At 55.2% G+C, this 18,155-nt stretch overlaps 2 protein-coding genes and 1 long non-coding RNA gene across 12 annotated transcripts in view; 1 reads left to right on the top strand and 2 right to left on the bottom strand.

The window, feature by feature from the left end:
* Nucleotides 1-1,036: 1,036 nt before the first annotated feature.
* On the top strand, nt 1,037-7,177 carry LOC125163405 (uncharacterized). 3 transcript variants are annotated; one of them, XR_007151449.1, is made up of 5 exons: nt 1,037-1,277; nt 5,254-5,351; nt 5,889-5,944; nt 6,084-6,251; nt 7,078-7,177. It is a non-coding gene; the product is annotated as an uncharacterized LOC125163405 (long non-coding RNA). The 3 variants fall into 3 exon arrangements; XR_007151448.1 differs by lacking the exon at nt 5,889-5,944; XR_007151447.1 differs by having other exon boundaries at nt 5,254-5,944.
* On the bottom strand, nt 4,605-10,170 carry NKX6-3 (NK6 homeobox 3). The gene is made up of 3 exons (XM_047855061.1): nt 8,335-10,170; nt 6,226-6,395; nt 4,605-4,844 (listed from the first exon to the last, which is right to left on the bottom strand). Exons 1-3 carry the CDS (start codon nt 8,714-8,716, stop codon nt 4,605-4,607), a joined length of 792 nt encoding a protein of 263 aa, XP_047711017.1. The 5' UTR covers nt 8,717-10,170.
* Nucleotides 10,171-11,412: 1,242 nt separating this feature from the next.
* The window catches only part of ANK1 (ankyrin 1), a 136,221-nt gene continuing 129,478 nt past the window's right edge, over nt 11,413-18,155 (bottom strand). For all 8 annotated transcript variants that reach the window (XM_047855053.1, XM_047855051.1, XM_047855054.1 and 5 more), the window contains one exon: nt 11,413-13,905. In XM_047855053.1, the coding sequence (XP_047711009.1) occupies nt 13,879-13,905 (27 nt within the window). In that variant the 3' untranslated portion in view covers nt 11,413-13,878. The remainder of the gene's footprint in view (nt 13,906-18,155) is intronic.

Here is an 18,155-nt window from a genome sequence, read left to right as displayed (position 1 = left end):
GAAAAGTTTTGCTCCCAATCGGGTCACAAGTGCTGTGACTGTACCCAGACTCCTCCACATCCATTGAACAACCTTTTATGGAGCACCCAATTTGGACCAGACTCTGCTCTGGGAAGAGAAGTGTTATGCACACACATTCCACAGTCATACCCACTCTGGACCTTCTCACACTGTGGCGAGCATGGTGTGTATAGGAGCCAGATATGGGGATCTGGAAAAGATGCAGATTCTGGAAGGGGTCTGCATTTCTAACAAGTTCCCAGGGGAGGCCGCTGCTGGTGCTCAGACCATGTCTTAGAGGAGCAAGGCTTTCCAGCAGAACTGACAGATCCAGACCCATCAGGAGATAGGCAGGCCAGGTAACCAGGAGCCCAGGCACATAGAAGCCCTGGGAAGCGGTGGGAATCCCTCACTCCACCAGGCTTGCTCTGCCTAGAGGCCAGCTAACATTTCTCTAAAAGCATTGTCTGTCCCTGAAGAAACACATCTATCTGCAAACTGAATTTGGCCCTCCACTTCCGGTAGCACCCTTCCCGGAAGTCCAGATCTCAGGCAGTTTGCCAGTAAATGAATCTAATCACACACGAGTCCTTCCATAGCTGCCCAGATAGCAGGTGACCGGCTGGGGCTGGATGACTGACAGGAGTATGTAGCTGGTCCCTTGTTGAGAAGACCTGCTTAGCGATGGCTCTGGCTCTCCCTGGAGGCATGAATTTGAGGAGGAAGGAGAGAGCATGAGCAGACTCCTATTTCAGTGCCCAGGCTGTCCTGTGCATTGTACGTGATTTCCTCTAATCATCTCCTCAGCCTTGCAGAGTGGGTTGTCAGCCTCACCTTACAGATGAGGAAACTGGGTTTCAAGAGGTTAACTAACTCGGTCACAATGACCTACCTACTGGTTGGTGACATGGGGACCGTCAGCTTCCAAAGCCCTCTTTGGATAATGTAACATGTACTGTTGAGTCACACTCATCAGCTCTGATCTCACAGAGCCCCTGCAAGGTCTGCATGATCATTCCTGTCTCACAGAGAGTATACAGAGGCCCAGAAGCTGAGCATCTCACCCCATGACATTGAGTGGTGGAGCCAGCATGTGGGCCCAGATGTAACTGAACACAGTCCCCTATGCTATGCTGCAAGAAAAGAGTCAGGTCAACTGGTGTCCAGCCTCAGCCCCACAGGTGGCAGGAGTATGAAGAGGGGTTACCAGGAGTGGGATTCCAGGGCCCCGTCTCATTTTTAATCACAGTGATCAGGATGTGGCCATTCTCAACCTGGTAAGACACTCTCACCCTGCTACTTGTACCCAGCCCGGCTGAGACATGTCCTGTATGTGTCCTTCTAACTTTGGGGACCACAGGTAGGAGGGCTGTGGCAGAATCTGTGCCTGCCTGTTAGAACCTACTGGGCTGCCCATCAGAGCAGGGCTCTGTGGCTATTGGGAGCATAGGATTTAATTTCTTTCTCCTTGTCTCATCCCTGAAGAGTTTGTGATGTTGATGCAAGAAGCACGAGTTTCTAAAATAACTGGATTTTTGTTTAACTCAGGATGTTCAAGAAATCCATTTTGTAACTGGGTATCACATGTCTAGGGCTTAGGATTTCTTTATGATACATGAAGTACCACAGCCTTGAGTTCTCCCCAGCAAGACACATGCGTGGGCATGTGCACACAAGCGCACACACAACACACACACACACACACCTGCAGAGGACAAGACTTATTCCAAATTCCCCTCAGGAATCCGGGCCATCCAGCTTGGGCTATTCTCCCATTTCAAGGCAATGGGAGGCAGTACCTCTGCCTGGCTTGGTGCCCGTGCTCAGGTGGCCCACGGCAGCAGGAATGAGGTAGGGGAGACGGCTGGGATGATGGAGGCTTTGAGCTAGAAAGTTCCAATGGCAGACGTCCCAGAACTTTGAGATTGGAGAAGATTTTGATTAGCTCAGCAAATGTCTCCCGGGGCGGCAGGGGCAGGGTGGGGTGGGCGGTAGGGAGGGAACACATTCCCCAGGCTTGACTTAATACTGAACCCAGACAATTTGAAACAGACATGAAAGAATTACAGCGATCAGAGAGCCATTAGGATTATAATTTGCTTACCAAAAAAAGCAAACCAGCACAATGTTTTGGGTCACTGGCTTCTTCCTCCCCACCTGCTTCATGACTTCGCAGCAGGATTAGGTTGGCGGCCACTTCCAGCCTGCAGGCCCCGCACTCTCCTCAAAGTGCTCAGGAAACTGTGTAGTGCCTGGCTCCTGGGGTCCGCGGCAGTTTTCGTTTTGGGGTCTGTGCTGAGTGAATCCTTGGGTCCTCCCAGGGTGCCATCGTGCTGCCGCAGCCTGGCTGCAGGGCCCCACTCAGGACACATGTGCCAGTGGAGGGCTCCTCAACGCAGCCTGTGGCCAGGAGCACACAGAGATGGTGCTCAGTTCTTAGAAGCTGCCTTGCTTCCTTCCCACCTTATGTCGAGGGACACTGAGCGTGGGCATCATTCTGGACTGAGGGTTAGAGCTTAAAAGCATCATGTTCATGTTCTTGTCAGTAACGCCCGGTCTCTGGGTCCATTAGGGTTACTACAAAAGGTTAGAGCCTCAGTTTCCCAGAGGTCCTAGCTGAGATCTTCCTCCTATTCTCGTTCCCACTCCAAGCTGATTCCACTAACCAGAGTCTCTGGCCCCGGGGGGCCAAGGGACTTGGGACTGCAGAGGGGCAGATGACTAGCTACCCGAGCAGTTGTGGGTGTTTGCATGGATCATTAAAGTTGGAAGGGGCCTGAAAGCCCACCTCGTTTTAGTCTCTCACGTTACAGGCTTTGTGAAGGAAAAGGCTTTGAAGGGCTGCGCCTGGGGCAGCCTTAGAATCAACTCTCAGGTTGCTTTGTCCCCCTTCTGTGACTTGGCTTAGATCACTTCTGAGCCTCAGTTTCCTCATTCATGTAATGAGGCTACGCTAATGCCTACCTCCTGGGTTTCTTGTGAGGGCAAATGATGTAATCGGGCCTTCGATGTGGGAGAAATTAGTAGGTAGGTGTTCAGTTAATGTCAGTGCTTCTGTTCTCTTCCCCTTGATCTTTTCCTCATGGAACCTAGTTCCTCAAACAGTTCATTTCTCCCCGAGAGGCTATGAATTCCAGGAGGCCAGGAACTCCATTAAAGTCTTGGGTTCCCCCCCCCCACCCCCGCACCTATGACAGTGCCTGGCATTGACCAATGAGATTCCCAATTGACCGGTGTTGTGCAATGGAGCAGGCAGCCCTGCCTTCAGGGAGGAGGGCCCCTCACAGTTGGCTTGGCTGGGACTCCGCGGCCGGTTTCACAGAAGCACACGAGCCACGGGGAGGTTTCCGGGACTTTAATTTTTACTCTTTATTTTTTAAAAGCCAGTAAAGATGGGCAAACGCTCGGTCCCTTTTGGGCTGCACTCTTCCCCGCCCGCCTCCCCCCAGCCCCTCCCACCTGCCGGCTGCTCAGCATCACCTGGGCTGAAAAACACCACCCCGCTGGACAGTGCCCTCCACTGCGCAGGCTCCAGCGCCTGCCGCGGGGCGGTCTCAGGAAAGGAAGGGCCCGGGGCCGGGGAGAGGTGGGGGTCCTGCAGCCCCTCCCTGCAGGGGCCTCTCCCTTCCTGCGTGGGGTACCCCAGTTGGAGAAGCCGGGGGTTCTGAAGTCCCTTCTAGCCCTGCCATCCCTTCCCTCTCCCCGGGTGATCTTGCCCTTGTATCAGCACCGAGGGCAGCCCAAGGGGGCGGCTCTGGGGTGCAGCACCGACCCCTAGGATTCTCTCAACTTTTCTCTGCCTCTTCCTCTCTCTTTCCCAGCCGGGGTGGTGGGGGTGGGGTGGGGGGTGGGGTTCTAGTCGCTCCCTCTTCTGGGGGAATCCCCGCTGAGGGCAAAGTGGAGAAAGGAGACCAGGAGAACCTTTCCCTCCAGGGGTGTGATCCTTGAGTTAGGATGTCAGAGGCGTTTCTTCTTCGCTGGGACCCACTTCCCCTCCCGGAGGTGGATTTCCTCCAGTCCAGGTCCTGTATTTAGTTCTGGCCTCTCAAGTGGGATCCTTCCTGTGCCAAGGTCTGAGGAGGGAACCCGGACGTGCTATCTTTTCTTCTGCAGTCGGCCAGTAGCCCATCTGGACCCAGCACCCTGGTCTCCCAACTCCGAGGGTGGAAGGGAGACCTCTGCCCAGGCCGACTGCCTCCCTGGGGGTGCCCCCCCCCCCCCGTCCCGCCACCCAAATCACAGTGGCACGTCTGGGACCCCACAGCCAGTTTCCTGGCTCTGGAGCCAGGTCGCTTCCATCCACCTGTGCGCTCACGAGTTTGCGGGGCTGGCAGGTCAAGGCCTGGCCCCCCAGAGGTGCAGAAAGGCCCAGAGGTGCCAGGGCTCGGGCCGCGTTTGTACCTCCCTCCTCCCTCAGCTAGACCGGCCCCTTCACCACCACCTCCGCCCCCGGTCCTCCCCCTTCTCTCCCTCCCCCCCCTCCCTCCACATCGACGCCGGGGGAGCCCTTGGCCCTGGGACCCCCCACCCCACCCGCAGGGCAGGGGAGGGGCTGCGGTCGGGCTTCTGCTGAGACACGGGGGTGGGGGCGGGCGAGGGGGGCGTCACACGCTGTGCGCGCCCAGGCTGAGCACCGAGAAGGCGGCACGGTGCTTGCGCAGCAGCAGCCGGATCTTCTCGTCGTCCGAGTCGGGGTCTAGCGGCTTGTTGTACTCGTCGTCATCGTTCTCCGAGGCCGCGCGCTCCCCGCCCGCGCCTGCACCGCCCGGGGCCCGAGGCGTGGAGGACGAGGGCTCCAGCGCGCTCTTCTTCCGCCACTTGGTCCTTCGGTTCTGGAACCACACCTGGGAGGAGAAGGAGCCCGAGCGTCGTGCGCACACAGCACACACAGGGTCCCCCTCCAGGAGGTGACTCCACTCAGCGGCAAGGACACTCGATCCTTATTTTTATAGTATAGTAAAATAAATGGCTCAGTAAAAGAACAGGTTGTAATATTCACACCGTTTTCTGGGGGAGAGGGTAAAATAAAAAATGTAAGTGCAGCAGCCCTTTCTGCTAAGCTCTAGCCCTCCCTGCGGTGTATTTTCCTTCTCCTTTGCCACGCGGGGCACTTGGATGGAAGAAGCCGAAATGGCCAGGCATTCAGTAGGTGCTCAAAAGTCATCCCTTCTTCAGTTTCATAGACCCTCACTGAACTTCCTGAATAATTTCTCTCTAATTACAAAAATAACATATTTTCATTGCTTACAATAGTTGAAGAGTGCAAAAAAGTACCTACAGAAGCAGAAAAATGCGCAAGAAGACCACATTTTTCTCTCCACTTCCATTCAACAGACCAGGAGGCTGCGGAAGTAGGTGACTGGAGATGCTAGTGGAACCCAGACCTGGGGCCCAACCTGCCCCTGTACTTCCCTCCTCTACCCTTGAATTCGTCAGCGTGGAGCAGTTGTGACATACCTCAAAGCTTTCTTTTTGGGGGGGCCCCCACCCAAAGTCTCTCAGGAGAGATCTAACATCAAAGTTGCCCTCTGGGAGCCTGGTGGCAGGAGCCTGTTTGCTGACTTCAGACTCTGTGGCACATATTGTGAGCATGGCCACTGCATCCGGCTTGGAGGCTTCCTACACCAGATATCCTATCCGAGCTTCATTTGGGTGGCCCTGGGAGGAGGCGTTATCTTTATTGGCAAACCAAGGCCAGCTCCTTCTGCTGGCCAATGCAGCAAGACCAAATCCAGCCCTCACATGGCTCAGAGGCTGACTCCTGATCTGGGCCAGAGGCTGCCATCAGCTCTTGAAATTTCTTCTGGTCAATGCAGTGCAGAGGAGGGGAAAGCATTAGGTTGGCGCCCCTCGGATCTGGGCTTGATCCCCAACTCTGCACTTAACAGCCAGGTGACCTTGAGCAAGAGGCTCAGCTGAGATAGTTTCTTCATGTGTAAAGTGGGTAAGAAAACCTACATCAAGGGTGCTTTATGGATTAAATGGGGTCCTATACTCAAGGCTCTCATAACAGAGAGCAGTATTGACAGCCTTTTTTTTTTTTTTTTTTTTTTTTTGGTGATGGTGATTATCACCATCTCCAGGGTTAGGTGGGCAGGCAGTGCCCAAACAGCAGGAGAGCCAGGAGTTGCTGGGAGAGTGAGGCTGCCTCTCTTCCACTCTGTGGCATCCTGTCCTGGCAGGCTGCTCCCTGCAAGGCAGACACCTTCTCCCGCACAGACTCACCTTGACCTGCGACTCGGTCATCCCCAGTGAGTATGCCAGCCGTGCCCTCTCAGGGCCAGCCAGGTACTTGGTCTGTTCAAAGGTCTTCTCCAGGGCAAAGATCTGATGTCCCGTGAAGGTGGGCCGGGTGTGCTTTTTCTTGTGGATGCTGTCGCTCAGGGGGTCCGGGGCTGGCGGGAGGGAGAAAGTATGTGGTTAGCGGGATGAGGAGGGGTCCCAGCCCTGTCCTGAATCTCCCACTGGGCAAGCTCCTTCGCAGAGAAGCCACTGAGATTGTGGGGGCGTCGTGACACCACTAACCAAGCAGCATTCCTGGCATTCTGACAGTAGTGACTGTGGCCTCTGCTGTGTCTGGATGGAGAGGGACCTCCAGAGGGCACCTGCCCCAGTCTCTAGCATCTTAGGGGACAGAGGGAGCTTAAAACCTGCCCTGGTCTCATTCCTTGCTGTGTAATGTTTTCACTACTCAATAGGACTTTCTTCCCAGTCTCAGCGACACCAGGAAAGAGACCAGGCACCTTCCACCAACAATCGGGCCCCAGGGGGTCTGGGAATTCCTCACTCCCTAATTCCCTGCTCTAGAGATCCCATTTTCTAGGTTTCTGAGAAAACCAAAGCCTTAAGCCCCAAGTTACTGCTCTCCCTTGTTACCAGGCCTAGAAGTCATGTGGCCTCAACCACACCTGAAGAGTTTGTAAGGAGGCTCAAGCCCCTGACCCCACCTAGCTAGGGCAGCTGTTCAGGCAGGAGCTGGGCTGGAGGGCTTCGGGGCTCAGGGGAAGCAGAAGGCCCACCTGTCAGGCCTTGTTCAGTGCAGCCTGACAGCCCATGTCACGTCTCCTCATGTTACAGGTGGGGAAACTGAGGCACCAAAAGGGGAAGAGACCTCCCAAGAGACCATCGTCTGCAGTTCTCTCTTCTTTTGTGTTAATTCAACCACTGACTCAGATATTTTCCTGTGTGGGGCTATGCACTTGGGATTGAAGAGTAGGGATGTGGAGAGAGAGTGTGTGGTGGGGGGAGGGGACGATGGAGGTGTGAGGGACGGAGGCCTAAAGTATCCCCGAAACCACTTCCAAGAGATGAGGTCTTCGCCCGCATGGAACTCTCCATGTTTCAGGTTGAGTCAGCGGTGGGCGGTCAGGCAGTGTGACCGCCTGGAGAGGCATAGCAGATGGGGAGGCCAGTGCCCTTTGGTGGGGAGGGGGGTTCCTTGGTGGGCCCCAAGCTTCTACTGCAGTGGGGCAGCCCCGGCGTTAGAGAGAAGTGCAGGTTCCCTCCACCTCTGCCCCTGCCTGATCCTGGCTGGGCCTCCGTGGCCCAAAGATGGCTCCTTCAGCCACCGTCACCCTCCCTGCCTCTCAGGTGAGCCTCACCTGCCTGTGCACGACCTGCCACCCCCTCCTGGCCCTGACTGACATCGCGGGGGCCCTGCACCAGTCCTCTGAAAACAGGTCTGCGGATGGCAGGGCAAGGAGACCCCCCACAACAACTACAGCCAAGTCTAGCTTGACTCAGCGGCTGTTCCTGGAGTCTGGGCTGTTGTCGCTGCTCCTGTTGACATAAGCCCTGTGGAGGACGGTGGGAAGCCGGCCTCCTTGAACACAGGCAAGACCAAGATGGGGTCAGAGTGCAGCCTGTGTCCCTGAATGGTGTCAGGGCATGCGTGGGCTCTCTGGGAAGGTGATGCTGCAGCAGCTTCTCACTGGGGACTGCACTTGCTTGCTTTGGATGAAGAAGTGACATGGGCTCCCAGTGGGAGAAGGAAGATGAGCTACCAGCCAGACCCTGCACAGGGCAAATGTAGGCTATCTGGCCTTCTCCAAACTTGGAGACCCCCAGGTTCCCTAGGAGGGCGGCTGAGACAGCAGCTGGTAAGGGTGGGGGGTGAGGGGTGTGGCACCTGCCCGGAGGGGGTGGGCCAGGGAGGGGACAAGTCATTCCTGCACTGAGCTGGGACGTGGATCCAGGTGTCTGACGGCTGAGAGGTGGACGGCAGGTATGGACCACCCCGTGAGTGTTCCCTGCTCACACCTCCTCCTGCCCTGATCCTGCAGTGCCCACCGCCTGCCTGCCCGGGGTGGGGGTGGAGCCTTGCCCTGTACTCACTGTTGCCGCACTGCCGCCCGCCTCGCCAGTCCTGGCCCGTGTCCGCCCAGCAGTTCCGGGTCCGGGTAGGGTACTCATTGCCAGCTTTGGGAAAATTCCCCACCTGGGGTCCATAGTAGACCCCCTGGGAGCCAAGTCCACCAAAGCCTGCCACGTGAGGGTAGCTGGAGAGGAGGCCGCTGTTCGGCGTGGCCACAGGTCTGCTCAGGATGTCTGTGATCCCATGGGGGGTCCCGGCGGCCAGCTGGGGGCCCAGCCCCGGAGGGCTGAGCTTGTAGAAGGAGTTCTGCACCGAGTACTGGCACACGGGGGCCTTCATCTCCGAGAACTGGGCCAGTGGCGTGTTGTTCAGCAGGAATGTGCCCTGCAGGTTGGACTCCATGATCTTCGGGTTGGGGTGAGGGGAGGTGAGAAGCCCAAATCCAGGCCCCTAAAGCCAGAGACCCCAAGCTCTGACCCAGAAGCCCATGGCAGGTTTGAAGGGTCAAAAGCGGCCGAGCCCCAGATTGCCCTCCCACCTAAGATATCCGGCCCAGCCCTGGCCTGGGGACCTGGCACCTGCGTCAGCTCCTCGGAAGTCAGGTGCTTCTGGGGCAGGTGAGAGGCCTCACCAGCGCCCCTTCCCTCTCTGTCTGTCCTGGAGAAAGGCGGCTCCCCACGCCTCAGCTCAGACCCCTTCTCTGCCTCTGAGTCTGGGGACCCTCCATGAGAAGTTTTAAGTTCAGAGAAGCAACATTTCCCTGATAAAGATATGGCCCATTAGAATACAGACCGGAGACTGGCTGAGCTATGAGAGGCGCGGCGCCATTGGTCGAAACCCACACGGGCCTCACATTGGCTTTTCCAAGACAAATTGCACTTTGAAAGATTGACTGTAAAATCAGCCAGGGTGTGTGTGTGTGTGTGTGTGTGTGAGAGAGAGAGAGAGAGAGAGAGAATGAGCTCTGGAAGCTCTGTTCATTCTCAGAGGGTCTTTCTGCTCCTGATCCCCCAAGTCAGCTCCTGGTCCCCCAAGTCCAGCTTCTAGGAAAAAGTGGCTGTGGGGGGCCTGGGGCTCCTGAGGCAGCTGGAAATCCCAGTTCCAGCAGCTGCTCCCCTGAGGGTGAGGAGGCCAGGCTCAGGGGTCGCTGTCCTGGGGTGCACAGGCCCCTATACATGCAGATGCCCAAGCCACTGCGGAGTGTGGAGTCTGAGCGTGGATGCTTCTCTTCCCTCCTCTGAGCTGGAACGGGTAAGTGGGGAGGCTGGGCTCTGGGGTGGTGGGGGGTGGGGGTGTGAAGCTCTGTGGCCCGCCTGAGAGCCTGGCAGTGGGGGTCTGCCAGGCAGATTGGGGAAGGCGGTGGGAGTGGAGCAGCACTGCATGTGTATTCTCTTCCCACCTCTGCCTCCGAGCAGCCTTCCCTGATTCCCTCTGTCATCCCATCTTCCTCCTCTGAGGAATCACCTGTGCATCTGCTGGAGCTATGGCCATGTTCTGTCTGGCTTGGCACCTGGGTTGGAAAGCTTTGGTGGCTGAGATGGCTGTTGATTCAGTGGCGGGTCTCCGTTGCAGGCACTTTGTTAGTGCTCAGTCACTATTGGATGGATGGGACTAGGTTGAGTTGCAGAGCACCCATATGTCTTTTATTCTAATGAATTTTTATAATACACAAGGCTCTACTGGGGGCTATCATGCATTGTACAAACAGGGAAACCAGGGTAAATACCCAGTTGTTTCTGTATGGGGCAGCATCCTTTCTTGTGGTCCTTGTGGTGGTTGTTTTGTTTTTTGTTTGTTTTTAGTAGAAACTAACATGCCACTGGTCTGAACATTTAAAATGACAGGAAAATAGTGATTGCCAGATAGATTAGACTTCTGTCCCTTCTCTGCCTGGCAGTTCCAAATCCTTTCCTGATCAGGCCGTGGGCTCCTTGGTTCTCTCACCACCCCCTGGTCCCACTTTGGCAGGTGGGACCTGCCTACGAGGGCCTTTTCCTGGACCAACTCCGGGTGGTGGTGTTCTCCTCTCACACAGAGCCACACTCTCCCTGAGCTGCTGTTATCTGCTCCGGTAGAACTGGCTGCTCTGGGCCATGTTCTCTGTAGTGTAAATGATGTAGGTTAATGCGAGAAAGACCTCACACAGGCTGTGGAGGTTATTTCTCTGGAAGTTTACACTAAAAACAAGAAACAAGGTTCTTATTCATCTGAGTTGGCTGTGTTACCAAGCTGCCTGGAGTTCAGGGAAACTTTAATTCCCATTCCCAGCGTTGCCGCCTGGCCCCACCCAGACAACCGTGATCCTGAAAATGTGATTTTGAAAACCCTCTGGATGATGCGGTGGCACAGTCGGCTGGTCCCTTGGCCTGGGTGGCTTTTCTGATACTGAGAGAGAAGCTACAGATTCAGAGCGAGGGCTGGCAGTGCTCCTAGGACCCCGTGACTGTGACTTGGTCACCCCCTAATGATGGGAACGTATGAGGAAGAAAAGCTACAGCAAACGATTTGATCCTTATTTACTGCCAAGCTTGCCAAAGGCTTCATGTTTGGGAATCCCAGGATGACAAAATGAAGAGACTTTAGCAATTTTTTTAATCCATTCCCCCATTTGACAGATGAGAAAACTGAGGCCAGCTTGGTGACCAACCTTGCTTGAAGTGTTAGGAACTAGTTAGGAACAGGACGATTTTCTTAAAAGCTCTTGAACTTTGGTGGCATTGAGGGCAGGGGCCAGACCCCTTCACAGGGGGGTCCTGGGGGAGTCCCCCTTAGTGTATGCCAGCCATGCACCCTGGGAGTTTGTGGTACCCGCCTCCATCTACCTTGGACTTGCCCCCATCTCAGGGTAATGCTTAGGAGACAGAATTCTGTTCTTTCAGCCCCAGGGGTTTGAAGCCTCCGGGCTTCTCCCAGAGTGGGCGGTTCTGATGGAGGGGCTGCCCAGGTATCCGGGGAGTGGGCACCTCCCCGAGATGCAGGTCTCCCTGATGACTGATCCCACCCCCAGACTCCTTCGGGGCCCCAACCCAGGCTTCACTCCTGTCCCAGCACCTCAAATTCCCCCAGGACGACCGGGAAGGAGAGATGGAGCCCTGTGCCATGAGTCAATTTCTTTATTAATTTTGACATTTGTTCAGCTGGTGTAGGGAGAATGGTCTATACATCAGAGGGGGGGGGGGGTTCTCTCCCCATAACAGAGCATTTGGGAGGGAATCAAGAAAAGAGTCATTTTCATAACAATTAAAAAAATCAAGGTAATTCCAAAACTTCTAAAAAGCGTCTAATGTGCAGACTGCAGCATTCTCTAGGCATCGTGTGGAGACCCCAAACTCCTCCCCTAACAGCTCCTACTAGCAACTGGAGCGCGCAGCCATGCCGCCGAGGGCCTGGGGCCGGCGGGCCAAGCAGCCATGCCAGACGCAGCGGAAGGTGCCAAAGCATAGCCTGGAGCCGCGGGGCCCACGCTGGGCTCTACGAGGGGCCACGGGGGGCGGGGGACGGGGGACGGCGGCCTGCGGGGGACGGCGCGGGATCGAGGACGGGAGGCGAGCCCTGCGCCTGTCTTCCCGGGGCGGGCGGGCGCCCGGCCGACGCGGAGAAGCGCCGCGCTCCTGCGCCCTGCCGCGGGGTCGAAAGGCGTGGGGGGGCCGGGGCCGCGCCTCCCGGGACACAGCCCTCGGAGCACGCTTGGCGCCCCCTGCGCCCGGGCCGCCCCCCACCCCCCCTTCCGAAAGCAAAGCGCAAGCCGCCCGGTCCAAGCGGAGCGCCTCGGCCGGCCCCGGGCGCGTGGGGCCTGCGGCCTCCGCCGGGAGACCTGTGCGCTGGTGACAGGCACCAGGGCCGTGGGGGCTCGGTCGTGAGGGAGCTTCTGTGCTACTTGGAAGGTTTGATGTGTCTGAGGACACCTCAGAGGAGAGGCAGGGAGGAAGGTGACAGGACGTCCACAAACAAAGGCTCTTCTGAGCGAGAAGAGCCTGCCAGTCTCTCTCCGGGCCCTAGAGGGCGCCCGCCGCGCAGGGCGGGGCGGATTGTGCTGATTCGGGCCTCGCTCTGCCAGAGGCTCTAGTGTATCTTTAAGGCTCTTCCCTGGTGGCACCGAGGCGAGGAACAGCCAGCTGTCTGCTTCCTTCCTGCTCTGACCTAGGGGCTCCGTTCTAGCCCGGGGCCTCCAGGTGGCCAGCTGCTCTCTCCTCCTCCGGCTCTCCTCCCCCTGGGCCTGTGGTCAGGAGTGGGCCCCTCGCCCACCTCTCCGAGTGGGGCAGAGGGGCTTGGTCAGAGTGGGGGCACTGAGGCTGTCCGGCCTAGGCCCCCCATCCTGTGGGCTGCCTGGACTTAGAGCACCAAGTTGGCTCTGGGAGACCTTGGGGGTGGTGGCTGACTTCTAAGAACTGGCAGATACATTCAACTAGCCCTACTCCCTTCCTCTTTCACTGAAAGACAGGCTGTAGCTCCTTCTCCTGCAGCCTGGAGAAGTCCTCAGGAGCTGAGCTGTTAGTGCTTTGTACATACTGCTAAAGTGTTTCTATTGGTTTGCATAGTATTTATTGTTTTTCATATACACAAGGCTGATTACTGTACAGTTTACACTTTGAACACAGACTATGATATAAGTGCTTGAAGATATAGAAAACCTCCTCTCTATTGAACATGCTGGTGCAATCCTGGGACAGCCACCGGCCCGCCCCCAGCTGAGAGAGAAGACCCTTGCAGATGGGGCACTGGCTCCCTGTGAGCCCTACAGCTAAGCCTGGGGGTCCTCGCCTCTGATTCTTAAGTCCCTAACACAAGGAACCCTGAATGCACTCTTAAATTAATGATTTTCCATTGGAAGATGATTAATACTGAGACTGGCAGAGAGAGAGAGAGAGACAACATAAAAAAAATTCCAGTTTATCCACAGGAGAGTCTATACAGCTTCGGACGTCACAGTAAAATCTGTGTGTATACTGAGGAGAGGGAAGAGGTGCTTGTGTGCGTGTGTGCGTGTGCCTATGTGTGTGTCCTGAATGTCATATAGAGCTTTCTGGGAGGAGCGGCCCCCTGGGGAGGCGGAGGGGACGTCACAAATGGAATGGAGGTGTGTGGCGGTGGGGAAGGCTGGCAGGTGGGGACATGGGATTAAGGTGCCAAACTGATTTTGTGCCTTTTTTTTTTTTTCTTTCCAGGAAGCCCACATGGATTTCCTACAGATAAGGTTGAAAAAAAAAAGTACCCTGTAACAAGTCAAAATTAAAATGATTTAAAAATATATATCATCCCCAGCCACAAAAGAGCCCTTGTTCACTTTTGCGTTCATGTGCTCTCTCGAGCTCGTTTTCTATCACTCTCTCTCTCTCCCCCCCTTCTTGAGGCATTTGTCCTGATTCCCAACAGAGATCCATCGTTGCTAGAGGCAGGATTGAGGACTGTAGGTCATGCGTCTACAGTCGGCCGTTCATGCGAATAGGAGACTAAAGGAAGTCCCTTACAGAGATCATGCCGTTAGCCTAGAGGAACAGTGCGCCACTCCTGCAGCCCTCTGCTCCAGCTCTCCTCTTGTGTGCATGGCAGAGTGTGTGTGAAGTTCAAGGGTTGGGTGTCGAGGTGTGATCCTGAGGGACACAAAGAGAGAAAGAGTTACTTAGAATGTAAAGATGCAGCTCCCAGCAAAACCCCCAAATGCTGAATATTGTGCTGGCTGCTTAGGCAGGGTCAGATTCAGGAGAAGCGGCCAGCCTCCCCCAGCAAGGCAATGCGGTGAAAGGCATTGAGCTCAGAGCCCCTGACCTTCCTGAAATACCAGCCTGCCTACTCCCACTCCCCAGCCCAGAGGCTGCCTCTTAGGCGCGGTTGCCCAAGCCTGCCCTGGTCCCCTGCCAAGTGGGCGACCTCCCCAGAAAGCCCTCCTGTGTGTGTGCTCTGTGCCTCGGAGAGGAGGCAGAAGGCTCCCATGCTCACAGTCGCCTGGGGAGAAATCCCCATGAGTAGATCCTTGTCCCTAGGAAAGGGGCCAAATTAATAAGCCAGGGCTTCTGCTAAAGACGGTAGTGAGCCGTGCCCTCCATTTTTTCAGTTTAGCCAACACGCATTGATGTCTGTAAGTGCCAGTCCTGGGGACCCAGAGATGGAGCAGACGTGAGCCTCAGGAGCTCACGGCCCCAAGGGACGACAGTCTACAAGCTCTCACTGTCAGGTGCCTCTGGCTCTACTCCCCATGCCCCTTGGATGGACCAACTCTGCAGCGGCAAAAGAGATCTTTGAAAAAACAGGTGCGTTCTCCCTAGGATATCATGTATCTTAGGCTGGTGGACAGCAGCTCTGCCTGCAGAGTGAAGTCCCAATTCCACAGCCCGGGATTCACAAGGAGACACCACTCCTGCCACCCCATGGCGCCTCCTCCTCCAACCTGGGGTGAGAACTCTGTGTTTCCAAGACTGGCCACTCAGGATTCTGTCTGCGGGACCTTGGGATGGATGGCAAAAAGGAGCACACATAAGGTGGAGCTGACCATCTCCTGGGCAGGGTAGGAAGTGACAGAGAAAGGCAGAAACTCATTCTGCGGCAGAGCTGTCCCCAGACAGGGAGCTGCCCTGGGCCCTACAGGTGATGTGGTTAGGAAGGAAGCTGGAGGCGGTCAAGGTGAACTCAACCCTGAGTGGTTCTCCAGGGATGGGAGGGTGGTGCTAGGTTCCATGCCAGAGGCTGCTACAAAGCGGAACAGCAGGCCTTCTAATGCTGTGGCTCAAAAGCGCTGTCACCCTGGAGGGCAAGACTCTTCCATCACTGCCTGGGCTTCCCTGTCGGCCAAGCTGGTCTCCTCGGAGCCTTCCAAACCTACAGTGCCCTGCAGCTTCCTGCCTAGTTCGAGGCTCATGGATGCCATCCAGTTCCCTCTCTGCTGAAGCTCTGCTCACCGCCTTCAAGACCTCTCCTCCAGGGAGCCTCCCTGATAACTCCAGCTCCTTCTCATTTCTCTCCCCTCAGCTCTGGAAGTTCCCCGCTGCCTCTGCTACCTTTTATTCAGAGATCACAGGGTGTAGTGGTTAAGAGCAGGAACTTTGAAGCCAGCCAGGCTGCCTGAGTTCATATCCTGTCTCTGCCAATTTCCTTGGTCATGTTACTTGCACTCTCTGTGACTCAGTTTCCTCTGCTATAAAATGAGGGCAATAATAGGATGTACCTCATTAGATTGTGGTGATGTTTCAAAGAGCTACAAAATGCTTGGGACAGTGTATGTGGATGTCAACCCTGACTAGGCTCTCTGGAAATGCTGCCGTCTTCGTGCTCTTTCCTGGGTCACAACTGCAGCATCTCCCTGGCTGGGGTAGAAACACTCTGAGGATAAAGGCCAGGCCTTACCCTTCCCAGTGGTTCGTCCCCTAGCATCACCCCAGTGCTAAGCACGCCTCAAACAAGAGACATCTTAAAGTCTTGAGCCTAGGGAAAAGAGCTTACCACTTCCGCTTTTCTGCCCAGACACAGAGCAGAGGAGACAGGTGAGGCCTTAGAGATGATTCTATGGCAAATGCTCGTCTCATCTTTGGGTAAACTGAGACTCCGGGAGGAGCAGTGAGGGGGCGAGTGGGAGTACCCAGTGGTGGCAGGCGGTAGGACTGGAAGGCAAGTCTCCTGACTGCCCTGGACCTTCCACTACCCTGCACCTCTTGTTCCAGGGGTGCCCCAGGGAAAGGTTTCACCTTCTAGAGCGCAGAAAACAGCCCCTGCCCACTCCCAGTGACAGTGCTGCTCAGTGCCTGTCCCAGTCCATCTGCCCCCACCCTACCCAGTGTCTGTGGCCCTCCCCTCCAGCTTCCCCAGCCCCAGACTCATACCCCTGCAATGGCTAGGGAGTAGGGTGGACTGTAAATTAAACAGCAAAATGAAACATGACCCCTTGCCTTCCTGCCCCTTTGGCCATTGAGATTACTAATTGCTTAACTTTTAAACTTCCTAAAACACTCCACTGTCAGAGCTAACACAAGTTCTTGCAACCACAGTGTCTGAATGGAAAGCGTCTCTTAAAAAAGAAGACAAGAGGGGAGCCTGGGTGGCTCAGCCGGTGAAGCATCCGACTCTTGATTTCTGCTCTGGTCATGATCTGTTTGTGGGTTCGAGCCCTGCATCGGGCTCTGTGCTGACAGTGCAGAGCCTGCCTGGGATTCTCTCTCTCTCCCTTTCTCTCTGCCCCTCCCCTGCTGACTCTCTCAAAAATGAATAAGCTTAAAAAAAAAAAAAAAAGGAAAACAAGAAAAAGCAGCAGCCATGTGCCACAGCTTCCTGAGAGTCCCAGAAGCTAGAGCCACACAGACACAGAGGAATGCCAAGGCCCGGTGCCTGCCCAGGATGTGGGCAGCCCAGAGTGCTACGGGCTGCCCCCGCACAGCCTTCCAGCCACCCATACCACACTGTTGCTCTCGCACAACTGACACCCAATTCTTAGACCTACATACTTGGGCACAAAGCAAAACCCACTAGCTGCTACTGTCACGCACAGTCAGGCCTTAACTCCACAGCAGTTCTGTGGCTTCTTACCCACCTCCAGGAAGCAGCCCCCTCCACCTGCCAGGCCTTAGATACAGAATCCTTCTCAAGATGGGAGTGACTGGGAGGAATCAGACGGGTAAGGGGGGTTGATTCAGGTCTCACCTGGAATGGGGTGTTCTGCTATCTTTGAACAAACTATAAACCATCATTCCTTTCGGCCCATTTTTCAATATCATACCTACAACTGTGCTGCATCACCTCTAGGAGGTTTGGAAGGAACACCAAAATTGGTCAGATCTCATTCTTCCATACACATAAAAATTACTTGAGAAGCTTAACGCAGAATCCTGAGTTCCAGGATTTTAATTCAGTAGGTCAGGGGCAGGACTGGGAATGCGCCTTTTAACCTGCCTCTCGGATGATGGTGACGCAGGATGTCGATGACACTTTGAGACACGGTTGGGTGCACATTTGACAATGTATATGACCTTTCACAAACATGAAAAGCCCCCTCCATCATGGTCACCATCCTATGAGAGAAGAGTGGCATCACTACTATGCTATGGCTAAGGAAGCCAAGGCGTGGCGAGACTGGCTGACCTGCTACGTCATGCTACGGTCCCGTCTGCGCTGACTGAGCGCAGGTGTCCTTCACCCTTCACGACAGCCTGCCCAGTTGCCATGACTATTTCTAAACCTTTCTACTGAGGTGAAAGGGACTATGTGCAATCTCCCTCACGGGGTGGAGGCTCAGGACAGTCAAATGACTAATGCAAGGTATCAGATCTGGAGAAAAAGGATGAGTCAGGCCGTGAATCTAGACTCCTAAGTCCCAGCGTTCACTCTCTCTGAAACAAAGAGTCAGTTCTTGCCATTTGCAGTGGTTATGTTCCAGAAAGTTGCCAATACCGATCCACCGCTCTCAAGGAAAATGCCTAGTTAGGTTCCTGTGAACCTCTAGTGGCCACATCTTTGTTAGACAATGAATACGTAACCTTGATTTATGCTTCTGTATAGGCACCTTATTTAATACATATTGTTGATTCCTTAACGTTGAACCCACCACCAAAACAGTGCTCTAACTCATGGCCAGTGAATCCTATCTAACGTACGTCTTTGTCCCTGTAGGGCACATCGCAGCCTTCTTGCTCTTAGGAAGACCATTTTAAACAGCTCTTAGGAGCCATTTTAAACAGCAAAATCAACAACAAGCACAAAAATGCAAAAAACATGGCACTCAACAACAGCCTGCAAAAAGGAAACCCGTTCATAGCATGAGCTCCATTAGGGGGGCAGACTGGAGTCTTGTTTGCCCTCAGCTGGGAACGTGCGCCAGGGCGACTCCAATTTCTTGCCACGGTGTGTGTGTCTGTGAGCG

This window comes from Prionailurus viverrinus, chromosome B1, assembly GCF_022837055.1.
Source record: "Prionailurus viverrinus isolate Anna chromosome B1, UM_Priviv_1.0, whole genome shotgun sequence".
NCBI lineage: Eukaryota > Metazoa > Chordata > Mammalia > Carnivora > Felidae > Prionailurus > Prionailurus viverrinus.
Note: the sequence above shows the minus strand (reverse complement) of the source record. Positions and strands in the feature narration are given on the sequence as shown.

Bases quoted from the DNA above. Each gene is read 5' to 3' on its own strand.
- NKX6-3 (XM_047855061.1), bottom strand. From the start codon at position 8,716: ATGGAGTCCAACCTGCAGGGCACATTCCTGCTGAACAACACGCCACTG. The intron at 6,396-8,334 runs GTGAGTACAGGG...CCCTCCCGCCAG, and splicing joins CGGGCGGCAGTGCGGCAACA to CCCCGGACCCCCTGAGCGAC. The intron at 4,845-6,225 runs GTGAGTCTGTGC...TTCTCCTCCCAG, and splicing joins TGACCGAGTCGCAGGTCAAG to GTGTGGTTCCAGAACCGAAG.